General features: G+C 57.1%; 1 protein-coding gene across 4 annotated transcripts in view; it reads right to left on the minus strand.

The window, feature by feature from the left end:
• Window positions 1-1130: 1130 nt before the first annotated feature.
• The window catches only part of PBX4 (PBX homeobox 4), a 53341-nt gene continuing 42059 nt past the window's right edge, over window positions 1131-12412 (minus strand). The window contains exon 7 of one of the 4 annotated variants that reach the window (XM_042929029.1): window positions 1131-1592. In XM_042929029.1, coding sequence (XP_042784963.1) covers window positions 1476-1592 — 117 coding nt within the window. In that variant the 3' untranslated portion in view covers window positions 1131-1475. Of the gene's footprint in view, window positions 1593-10495; window positions 11154-12412 lie in introns of those variants that run through there. The other 3 variants (XM_042929026.1, XM_042929028.1, XM_042929027.1) reach the window with 3 other exon arrangements.

Consider the following 12412-nt stretch of genomic DNA (forward strand, 5'->3'; position numbering starts at 1 on the left):
GATGAGGTGTCAGTCTCCGTGGCCAAATACCTTTCATTGAGAAAGTGTCGGGGCTGTGGCTGCTGCCAGGCCTGGGGCAGCTGGGTTTGGGGCGGGCAGCTGGCCTCCCTTCCCTGGGGTGGGGCAGGGGTGGGTGGGCGTCCTCTTGAAGCCCCTCCCCAGATGCGGGGCCAGGCCAGGACTGAGAGGGGCTCCCAGAGGGAAGCGGATCAGGGAGGACGTTCCAGGTGGAAGGCACAGCCGAAGTGAGTGCTTGGCACCGGGCAGGGACTGTAGCCTCAGCTCCTGCCCATCCCTGCCGACACTGTTTAAGAGGACAGCGCCTGGCTCCAGTTTCCAGATGAGGAAACTGAGTCTCCCAAAGAAGCCATCGCCCTGAGCTGACAGCCCCGTGCCCCTTGCTGCTGCCTTGTGACCCTGTTTGAGCAGAGGGGGAGTTCAGCCTCACCCCCCGCCAACCCCCCTCCCCGCCCCCCCCCCCCCCCCCCCCCGTTCTGGAACCTTGGCCATCCGCCTCCTGGTAAATCCATTGCTCTCCCCCCAAACTGGGGCTGCCAGACCACACCCCCTCAAGTCTGGGGAAGTGGGGGGCATGAGCCCCCCACCCACCCACCCAGAGACCCTGGCTCCAGCCACCCTGGGGTCAGCTCAGGGCACAAGGAGGCCCTTGGTCCCGCCCACGGCATTTCAGACTCTTATAATTTTAGAACCAGGGGTTCTTAAAATTCCTAGCACTGTGAGTGGGAGAAGAATCTTGGAACAATGCTTAAAACAAGAGAGTCTTAAAACCGCAGAATCAAAGAGGAGGAAGACGATCATGAACACACATTAAGCACTGACTGGATGCAAGGCCTCCCTGCTCCCCCAAGAACTAACTCACTTTAAGGGCATTTATTATCTTTTTAATGTTTATTTAGTTATTTTGAGAGAGACAGAGAGAGCATACGAGCAGGGGAGGGGCAGAGAGAGGGAGAGAGAGAGAGAGAGAGAGAGAGAGAGAGACAATCCCAACAGGCTCCACGCTGTCAGCGCTCAGTCCCACGAACCGTGAGAGCATGATTTGAGCTGAAATCGAGAGTCAGATGCTTAACTGACTGAGCCACCCAGACACCCCTCACTTTAAGGGCTTTTAATGTACACTTATTGTCTTGGAGGTCAAAATAGACTTGTAGGGAGGGTAATTTTCATACAACCCCCATTTCACAGCTGAAATCGGCCCAGGGTCACAAAGCAAACAGGGACACTGTGGGTTGGGGGTGGGGGAAGGGCAATGTTTCCCAGAGAAGGGGACATAGGTGCTGGGTCCTGAAGGATGGCGTAGGAGTTTGCCCAGCAGGCAAGGCAGGAAGGGCATTCCTGGCAGCTAGAAATGTGTCTGGAAAGGCTGGAGGAGCGAAACCTCAGGCGGGCACGGAGAGCAGAAGGGAGCACAAGCAAAGCACGCAGGGGAGACGAACGGAGCCTTGAACGCCGAGTCAGAAGCCTGAGCTATCTCTAGCAGGCGATCGGGAGCCAAAGAAGGTGCTGGAGCGGTGGAAGTGTGCACACTCGCTCATGACAAAGACTCCTCTGGAACTGGTGCGGGATTCAGCCTGTTGGAAAGTGTTTCTTTCATGGAACTGTGGTCTGCTTCTTCCCACGTGGCAGCCCTTGTGGGGTCCAAACCCTGCAGTCCAGCGCCCCCTCCCCCTCGGCTGCCTCCTGTCCTGGCTGAACATTGCTGGCGCCTCCATCGGGGCCTCGTGGGCCTGGCGTGGCCACCCACCACTTCCCCGGCCCCGTCTGTCTCTCTCATCAGCCCTCGGAGTTGGGTACGTCCCAGTCTCAGACCCCAAAGACTGGAGCCAGCCTGGCGGGGAGACCTGGCCTCCGTCGGCTGGGGGGAGTGGTGGAAACAGAGGCAGGGTGCCAGCAGAGAGAGAGCAGTCCAGGTGAATGCTGACGTCCTGCTGCCTGACCCCTCTCCCAGGGCCTGGGGTGGGAGGTCTGAGCAGGCAGGAGGGAGGAGACCCAAAGATGAGGGAAGGACCAGGCACCTACATGTTGGTGTATATGCCGGACCACACACACTGTCCTACCCAGGGTCACGACCACCACATGGAGCCACGCACGGTGGAACCAGTCTCCCTCATCATCCGTCCCAAGGTCACACTGTGCTCGTCACACCCCGTCCCTGTCCTCCCCAGACATGCCCTCCCACACCACTGGGGACCCCTTTTCGTCACCCATTTGGGTGATGCTGTCACTCTCCATTATAGCCCCACGTGCGGTCACCAACCCCCCATCCGACTTGCCGGATGTGGGGAATACGCTGGACGTGCACCCTTACCAGCCACCCCGGGGGGGGGACGCACGCCTGACACGCAGGCCCGTGTGCGTGCAGCCAAGCGCACCTGTGCGTCATGTAGCATGGGCACAGCCACAGTCTCCCTGCACTTGGGGATGTTCTGACCCCCAGATGGCTGGAACGGCCCGAGTCAGGACTGATCGTAACCCCCCCCCCCCCGCCACGACCTCCCACGATTCAGTCCCTCCGAGCACACTGGGCCACAGCCGGACACGTGTGGCACCTCCTACCCTTTTGGAGCCCTGGGGAGGGCGTGGGCGGGGGGCTGGAAGCTGGGGAGGGGGCCTCAAGGTCCCAGCGGCCTTTCCCAGGAAGTCCCGAATCCCTTCCTGCTGACTCAGCCCTGGGGGCTGGCAGGCCGGGTGCTGCCGAACCTCAGGTATGTCCTCGAAGGCTGCCTGGTGGGGCCTCCATCAAGGCGTGGGAGGGGAGCTCCCACTCAGCACTCAGCCCTTCCCCGGATCCCAGCCTCCCCTTTTGCCCCAGATGGAGCTCGAGCGTTAATGGTGCAGCTCAAGACCTGGTGCCAGCGTGGTGGGAGCTGAGGCCGGCTGCTCATACCTCCGGTTTTTTCCGGTTGAACGTTGGCGGAGCAATGAGTTCCCAGCCGAGCGAGGCTCCCTCGTAAAGGGCCCCTGCTCAGCCCACTCTCCCAGCCTTGTAAAGACGTGGATGTCTCAGATGGTCTGGGGGAAGTTGGCCTGGCGGCTTATCCTGGGGCCCAGCGCAGGGACGGACACACACACACACACACACACACACACACACAGATGTGCTCATATGTTCCCATGTGATGTCTACATGCAGACCTGTGGCTACAAATACACTTGATCATTCACAGACTCAGCCCCTGGACTGGCCCTCACAGAGCAAAATTCTAAAGAGCAAGACTAAGACAGGTGCAGATATCCCAGCCTTTGGGGCCAGGGGTTGGGAAAACCGAGAGGAGCACCCAGGGAAGGTTTTCTGGGGAAACGAGCATTTAATATGGGCTTTGAAGGGTGAATAGGAGTTTGTCAAACCCAAATCAGATGTCCAGAGGTCTTGAAGACTGGTTTTAGAGTTTACTTTTTTTTGTCCGTGAGGATTTTAAGCAGGGGAATGACACGGTCGGACAGACCCCAACTCACGACCGCTTCTTGAGGACCCGGCCTTTGCCCTCAGGGAGCTCTTTAATCAGATGGGGGAAGGAGAGCCAGATCCAACCAGGAGGAGCAGACGAGACCTCTGGTTTGTGAAGCACCTGCTCTGCATTGGTTTGCATCCTGTTAATAACCCTTCGAGGGTTCCATTATTATCCCCATTTTAAAGCTCAGGAAACCAAGGCTGAGAGAGGCGAGTACTTTGCCCAGGGTGCTGTAGGGAGGTAAGGCATACGTACATTACCCTGGCCTCCTACTTGAAACTGCCTGCTGACCTGGTTCCAAGCTAACCCGAAAGTCTGAAGGACAGAACAGTGAGGCTCAAATAAGTCAGCTTTGCCAAGGGTCATGTGTTTGCACCTGGCCAGGGAGCTTTTACACATAAGCTTCTTGTCATTTGGCTGCTGAATGGCTTTAATGGGGGGCTTCTAGGCGGGGGGATGTCCAGGCAGAGGCCCGAGGGTGCTCCTCCTCCCTTTTGGGAGGCCTGGGCCCCTGGCCTTGGCCCCCGTCTGCCGTCTGGCCCGGCTGAACACAAACACTTGGAAATGGCCGACCCAACGGAATCTAGGTTGTGGTCAGGCTGTGGCTGAAGAAGCCACTGGAAAAACACGCAGTCCACGGGGCCAGGCCCAGCTTACGTTTCACCAAGCAGGAGTGGCCTGCCCAGTGCCCAGAGCCGAGGAATGCTCGTTTTCGAGCTCTTTGGAACCTGTCATCTGAGCAATCTAGCCGCTGGGTGGTGCTACCTTCTGTCTCATGTCGTCAGGCTGTGACCTGCCTCCTGGGGTGTCCTTGAAGAATCGGGTCTCTTGGGTTGGCCTCCTGGTCCAGCTGCTGTTGGAGACCCCTTGTCTGCTTGCATGACCCTGACGATGGGGAGTTCACCCCTTTACGGCTATTATTCCCTGCAGCCAAGAGCCTGTAATTGGGCAGATTTTTCACAGGAAGCTCTGGCTCCCTTGACCACACAGAGGGGAGGTCAGGCAGCCCGAGCACCCCGCACCTACACCCCTCTGTGCGTCCAACCCCTCCCGGGCCTCTGGATGACCCCCAGGCCCTTTGGGTTCAGTGTGGCCCAAGGGGACCTGAGTGTCTCTTCCCAAAATGTGTTCTTCGCCTCGTGGCCATGTTTCGGTGCTATTTGCCCATCCACCTGTCCTGAGCCACACGGGCCGGGCAGGTGGCCCACACATCCATTAGGCACCTACTGCTAAAGCACTTTACTTACATCTCTTCTCTGATCCCTCCCAGTGAGGCTGTTTCTGTTATTGCCTCAGTTGACAGATGGGGAAACTGAGGCTCAGCCAGTTAACTTGGTATCCTGGGGTCACAGGGGCAGATACTGGACTTGGAAGCCTGTTTCCTACTGGAACCAAGATAGCAGCCTGGGCAACCTCATCTTTTGGGCTGAGGCATCCCCTGGAGGCCATAGGGGGAGCAGGTGGGCCTGAGTGTCTCCAGCTTTCCAGAAGCTCCAGTCACTCCCTTACTCACACACCCTCCATGACTCCCATGGTCCCTCTCAGTGGGGCTGGGGGCTCTGGATGAACCCTTGCAGGGTCACCACAGAGACCCCTGAACACAAAGCCTAGCTTCTTGGGTCAAACCTAGGCCCCGACCCCTGTCAACTTCACAGCCTCAGTTTCTCTCAGCTGAAGAACAGTAGGCCCAACAATCACCTCTGCTTCTTCGGGTCTCAGTGAACACAAGTTGGCATGCAGTAGGTGCTCGCTAACTGCATTCTCACCCTCAGTAACATGCAGGAGGGGGCAGGGTTTGAGTTGAGGTGTTCTGGGCTCCCCTCCCTAGGCTACTGCCACCCCCACCCCCACCCCTGAGCTTTGCAGTGATATCGAGTGGGGGATGTTAAAACTCCCCAAAGCACCTAAATCAGGGCCTCAATTTCCCCACCAGTGTCTGAGGGCCTCCCGACCCCTCCTCCAGGGTTCTGGTGTGGAGGGTCTTGAAACACCTCCTGGAGTCTTAGGGGAACAGAAATCTTTACTAACGATTGGATATGGGCCCTCATCAGGCACTGGACTTCCTATCTTGAAACTGCACGCGGGGACCTTGAAACTGCCACAGTGCACTTAACCTGCGCCTGGATATACCTCTGCAACCTGGACTCTAGCAGCCCTCTAAGTCTTCCCGTGGACTGGTCCAGGGGATCTGGAAATTTCAACTAGGGCTTGGTCATGGGGAACCTCCAAACTCCCGCGGGGGGGGGGTCTCAAACCCCCTATTTCAAGGATCACATCTTTTGCGAAGGGTGGGAGGCTGTGGCCATTCTTGGAGGCAGGAGACTGGGGTGCGGGTGAGTTGGGAGGGAAACCTGAAAGGGGTTTGGACCTGGGCCCCTCTGAGCCCAGGGCCTGGGGGAGGGGGCGGCGTCCGGGACCCAGGGCGGCAGCCACCAGAACCCCAGTCTCTGACCCTCTCCTCTGTCCTAGACGACCCTGACGCCTTCCCGGGAGGTGGAGAAGGCCCGAGGCTGGGAGCAGCTCTCGCGAGGGGAAAAGCTTCAGGGCGATAAGAGGCGGGGCCAGGATCCGGGGGCGGGCCCAACACCCCCAATAGAAGATGAACCCAGGGCTGGGGCGGGACCGCACAAGGAGAGGGGCCAGACGAGGGGAGGGACCAGACTAGGGGTCTTGAATACTCGAGCCGAGCCGAGGTCCCTGAGAGGAGGTGGGTCGATGAGGGGCGGGGTCTAGTTGGACAGAGACCAGTTGCCTGCCAGATTCCCTAACCCTACCCGCCCCAGGAGAGATCATGAAATTAAGCCAGAAGCTGCGGGAAACTTCGACCCACGACCAACGTGGGGTGATTGAAGTCGGAAACCTTCCCCACACACAGACCCCAGCTCTCCTCACCCCTCAGCCCTCCCCAGGACTTCCCCATCAACCAGGCAGTCGTGAGGTTGAGGACAGAGAGGGGCAGCCTTGCCTCTAGGAACACACAGTCCACTCCCCTCCCCAGGATTTCAGGGCAGTTGCCCCCGCCCCCGCAACTGCGGGAATCGCCCTATCTCTACCCCAGAAGAGAATGAGGTGCAAGGCAGGAGACATGACAACGCCCCCAGCATCTTAGCCACCTCTCGCTAGACTGAAGTCCCAGGATGCTGGAGTCTGGGACTCAGAGGTCAGGGCCTGGGAAGAGGGGTTTGGGAGGGAGTGGGATAGGAGCAGAGGGAGCGGTAGAGCAGTTAGCTCTAGTCAAAGACGGGAAGAGAGGGCAGTCAGGCAGGCACTCAGTGCAAAGGCCCTGGGGTGGGAATGCTTTATAGGACGGGTAATGAGGTTGGCGAGGAGGCAGACGAGATCGACTTTGTTGGGCTTGGAGGAGACACAGGAGGGGGAATTGGATTCCGAGAGGGAAGAGAAGGGAAACCAGGTTAGCTAATAGGCCTGGATCTGATTTACGTTGTAAGATCGCCCTCTGGCGTCCCCGTGGAGAACGGACAGAGAGACGGGGGAAGTCTGTCAGTTTATTCTGGCAGTCACAGCCAGGCCGATCTTGCTCAGACGACCGGCCTCCTGTCTTAGTGTCCCTTCGGCAGAAGGGGTACAGGATAGCCCACACCTTCTGAGAGCGCCCCCTACGTGCACATCGTCTCAGTGCTGTCTCACACGATTCCTACTGAGCTTTACTTTCTATTCCCACTTCAAAAAGACGCATTGCAAGAGACAAGTTGAATAATAATGATAGTAATAGTGCCGAATGAGGTCCCGTTTCTTGCCGAGCCCGGCCCTTTACGTGGATCAGCCCTTGGACAGCACAGCCACAAGGTGAGGGGGTCTTATGTCCTTGGTAGAGGCAGGCGTCCAGACCCCCAGCTCTGTGCTCTCTGGCAGGGTCTGCGGGCCACGGCGACCCCTGGTGGTAGGTGGAGGAACCGCTGGACCTCTCACACCGCGCTCCCTCCCCCCTCCCCGCCCCCCGCCCCCATCTCCTCTCTCTGCTGTGGCCTCCAGTTCCCTCTCCTGATGGGTCCCCTCAGATGAAAACCCTGATCATGCACCTCCAAGCCCTGTGATCACCCAGGTGGTGGGTGGGCAAATTCAGGCGGGGTTGGGGGGGTACACACCTGACTTGCTGTTGAGTGGGAGTGGGGTGGACCGAGCCGCAGGGAGAATACGATGCCATGGAGGGAAGGTAGTTCAGCTCTGGGCCGTCAGGTTTGGGGTGTCTGTCACACAGCTGGATGTATTAGTTGTGTTCAGGAGAGAGAAATTTGGAAGTACGGAGAAGCCAGAATATGGCACAGAAACCAAGCAAGAGAGGATGTCATGGAAGACAGAAGACTAGATTTCAGGAGCAGGAAGGAAATGAAGCTGCATTAGCATCGAGAAGTGACCGCCAGACAGAGCAGCGTGGGTTCAGTGGAGCGATAAGGCCACTGACTGGTTCAAGAAAGAACCCGAGACTGGAGCACAGTCAGTCAGCTCTGGTGGGGGGAGGAGGGGGTAGATTCCCAGCAAAGAGTTGGCCAGGGGCCCCTCCATGTCTGGGACAGCTACACCGGGGAAATCTTGAGGGTGAGAGAAGGTGGGATGCTCCGGGACAGGTCATCTGGGCAACAGAGAGGTGTGAGGTAGAGGTGGAGGGTGTGGGCGTGGAAGACAGCGGTGACCGGGGGTTCCCGAGAGACACAAAGCAGCGACTTGCGGTTCCCAGCCTGACGCAGGAGCCCTCCTACGGCTTGGCCTCCCGCTCACGCGCGCCCTCTTGTGGCCATGGTGTGAATTCGGACTGTGGTTCTCTGGGCTGCAGGCCTGGAGCTGGGTCTTTAGGAGGGTTTTTAATTTGTTTTATATATATATATATATATATATATATATATATATATATATATATATGTCTTATATATATTACATATATTATATATAATATATAGCATACATAATATATAACATACATAATATATAACATATATAACATATAATATATATAACATATATAATATATATAACATATATAATATATATATAAATCCACCTTCTCCAATGAGATATTCAGTCATAAAAAGGAATGAAGCCCTAACTCACGCTGCAACACGATGAACCTCAAAAACATGCTGACTGAAAGAAGCCAGTCACAAAAGGCCACAGAGTGCGATTCCAAGTATATGAAACGTCCAGAACAGGCAAGTCCGTAGTCACAGAAGGGAGAGAAGCCAGATCGGTGCTTGCCGGGGGCTGGGGGAGGGGATGCGGAGTGACTGCTGGTGGGGATGGGGTATCCTTTGGGGTGAAGGAAATGTTCTGGAACTAGATAGAGGTGGTGATTTCACAATCACACTGTGAATGTAATCAATGCCACTGAAATTATTCACTTGAAATGACTAAAATGGCATATTTTGCTATATATATTTATCACAATTTTTTAAATGTTTATTTTTATTTTTGAGAGAGAGAGAGCGAGAGAGCACACAAGCCGGAGAGGAACAGAGAGAGACAGGGAGACAGAAAATCTGAAGGAGCCTCTACGCTGTCAGTGCAAAGCCCAATGTGGGGCTCGAACCCACAAACTGTGAAATCATGACCTAAACCGAAATTGGAGGCTCAACCGACTGAGTCACCCAGGCACGCCCCTTACACAATTTGCATAAAGGAGAAAGGGGAGCCTGGGTGGCTCAGTCAGTTAAGTGTCCAATTCTTGATTTCAGTTCAGGTCACGATCTCATGGTTGGTGAGATCGAGCCCCTGCTTCGGGCTCTGTGCTGACAGTGCAGAGCCTGCTTGGGATTCTCTCATTCTCTCTCTCTCTCTCTGCCTCTCCCCCACTCTCTGTCTCTCTCACAAAACAAATAAATTTTAAAAATGGCAGGGGGTGTGTGAAGGCACCTTTTCCCAGAGGCCAGCCCTGAATGCACCGCCGACTTCTGCTCATGTTTATTCTCCATTTTCTCTAGAATATAATTTCACTAGACCAGGGCCTGGGTCTGTCAGTGAGTCTTGGGCTGCAGGGAACCAGGAAGCAGGCTCGTTAGACCTGGGGACAGGCACTTAGGGCAGGGGGAGGGAGTCAGCTGCCACCTTCAGGTTGCAAACAATAAAAAACCCACATTGAGCATTGCAAGGAGCCCGCAGTGCAGGGCTGGTCCCCAGCTGGCACCTGAACAGACCCGGCCAAGGCCAAAGGGCTGGCAAGGGAACCACGCCTCACCTCAGATGTCCCTCCTGTCCCACAACTGCCTGGACCGACTGAGACACCCCTCCCCCCGGCCAGCTGTAGTTTTGGAGCTGCCCAGCACCCAAATAGCTCCTGCTGGCAGGGACGTGGTGAAGTATTGCTGGGAGGGCAAGGGGGAAACCACTGCTACACCGGGAGGCCCCTGATGGCTGCCCCTCGGCTGCCCTGAAGGCTTGCAAGGCAGTGAGGGAAGAGGAAGGGCAGCCACGCCAGCGACTGTGCAAACGCCTGGCTGGGGCAGGTTCCCAGAGCAGCCCCACAGAGGCCCCGAGCCGAGTGGCATCGTGGGCGCACAGCCACTGACGTGGGCCCCAACTACATGTTCAGCGCTGAGGCCGAGGGGCTCCTGCCATGGTGCTTCGTTCGCTGGAGGAAAATCCTGGTCAGACACAGAGGCGGTGGCTGCCCCAAGCTGTACCGTGCGGAGAACAGCAGCGTGTGCAAGGTGGGGACACGCACGCTGGGATATATCACAGGCCATCTTGGCAGGATACGCTGAGCCCTGCCCGGCAGTGGTCACCTACGGAGAAGGGGCCCGGCCCAGGCGGGTTGTGATGCTTTCTACGCAGGCCCTTTTGTACCACCCGCACGACAGAGTCACTTCCCAGCTCTTCAATAGCAACAGAGATGGAGTGTGGACACGGTGTGGTGACAAACCCGTGGCTGGGCAGAGCTCCTCTTGACCCCCACGCTCGCTGGCGGAGAGGGACGAGGAGGCAGAGGAGGAGAGGGGTGAGGGGACCAAGAAGGACTCCCAGGAATCAGGGAAGGCCTCGGGGGCTCAGCACTTCATGAGCACAGACGCAGGAAAGCACTTGGGAAATTTATTGTCTTTAGTGACACGTCAACTGAGAATGGAAGAACTTATATTAACAGAGAAAAATACAAAACCAATTCCCAGTAAAATTCTGAGCTCACAACAGACTTAAACAAAAGCATAATGAAATGATACAGCAGAAGCGAGTGGGGAAGGCGGCGTCCGGGCCAGTCGGCACACGGAGGGACAAACGAGCGGACAGACTCACGGCTCGGACACCGCCCAGCTACCACCGTGGCCGGAAACAAACCTTGTGTGAACAACATCAACGTGAAAAGAAGTCAAAAATTGTAATGGGAGGATTGTGACAAGTCCTAGAAGAAACAATGCACAGTCTTATCATAAAATTACTATGAAAAAAAAAAAAAACCCAAACTGAATCGAGAAAATGAGAGCATCTCAGACCATTTCGAATCCCAGCCGGCAAGCAACGGACAGCAGCAACCCAACGGTTCTGGGTTTTCTGAGGTATAATGGGCTGCACGCGCAGTAAAAGGTCAAGTGCCAGCAAACTGTGGCGGGTCACGCAGTCTGCTGTCCTGCTTGTCCCCCAAACTTAATTAGATGCATCTGAGTTGATGCTCCCGGGGTCTCCGGAGGGGGAAGCGGTCAACACCGGGGGGGCGGCTCCCAGCCGGCTGCCCCTGGCCTGAGAAGACAGAGACTGAGCGTCAGAAGGCCGCCCATGATACCGACGGCCCGTCCCACCCCACGTCCCCGAGAACCGAGGAGAGGAGCCAGGAGACAGGGGGCAGACCCAGGGGTCCCTCTTGAGTTACAGGTGGCCTTGCCACCTGACCCCTGATGTGGACCTGCTTCCTCGGCAGGAAGCGGCCTCCACTGGCCACCTACGGGGCTCTGGTCAGGGACTGATATGGCATCGTGGCACAGCCAAGGCTTCTACACTTTCTGAGGGGGACGCAGACCCTGTCAGGCCCGGAGCTGATGACAGTCCCTGAAACATCACGGCCAGACGCAATGACCGGGAAGGGGCTTGGAACCCTGGCTGGATGGTGGTCTGGCTCGGCAGCCAGCAGGGTGACAGCCAAGGCTACCAGGCCTGGGGCTTTGTCTGTGGCACAGGGACAGCCTCAGGATGTTTGTCCACAGGATCCCCCACCCACCGTAAGGAAACCACCACTGAAAATGGCTCTTCGCGGGTGGCCTGCTCCATGGCGAGTCCTGTTTGCAGCGCACGAGAGCAGGGCCATTCCCTCTCCCGGCTCCCAGGTGTGATGTCACACCCTCCATGTGACCCTGAGTTCTAGGTCCCTCCAGAGACCACACAAGCTCCTCTCCACCTTCCTCTCTCTAGCATTTTCCTTACAGGCTGAGGCCTCCTGCCTGTACCCTCTTCCTCATCTGACCCCACCAGGCCACGACCCTGCTCCTTGCCCCACCTCGCCTGGTCTATTTCCTTGGCACGTGTCCCCAAGCCAGTGTCAGGTGAGCGATCGACAGACTGTGGGCTTCCTGAGGGCGCTGCCTCATCCTGGGACATGGGGGTGCTCCGCTATCAGTCTGAGAGCAGCGGGGACGAGGCCTGGCCTTGGGGGACACTCTGCCCTCGGAAGGACACCCATAGGCCTGTGCTCCAGGAAGGAGGCCGTGGGTGGTGGAAGGGAGGGGTCCAACCGCAGGACTGAGAGGTGACAGGTGAGTGCCCAGGTGTGGGACTGGCAGCCCAGACGTTCCTCGAGTGCACAGGGCAGAGGTGATGGCTTCCAGCTGGGGTGGCCTCAGCCCTTGACCTGCTCTCTTGGAAGAGCATCTGTGCCTGCCCAGCACAAGGGTGCCCACCACCAGACCGAGGACATTCCCACTTGCTGTGTGAGGCCTACAGGGAAGCCACATCAGGACTTAGGCAGCTCCAGATCTCCTGGGGATGGTTCTAGGGGTAAGGGCGGA

The sequence above is a fragment of the Panthera leo genome, chromosome A2 (genome assembly GCF_018350215.1).
Source record: "Panthera leo isolate Ple1 chromosome A2, P.leo_Ple1_pat1.1, whole genome shotgun sequence".
NCBI lineage: Eukaryota > Metazoa > Chordata > Mammalia > Carnivora > Felidae > Panthera > Panthera leo.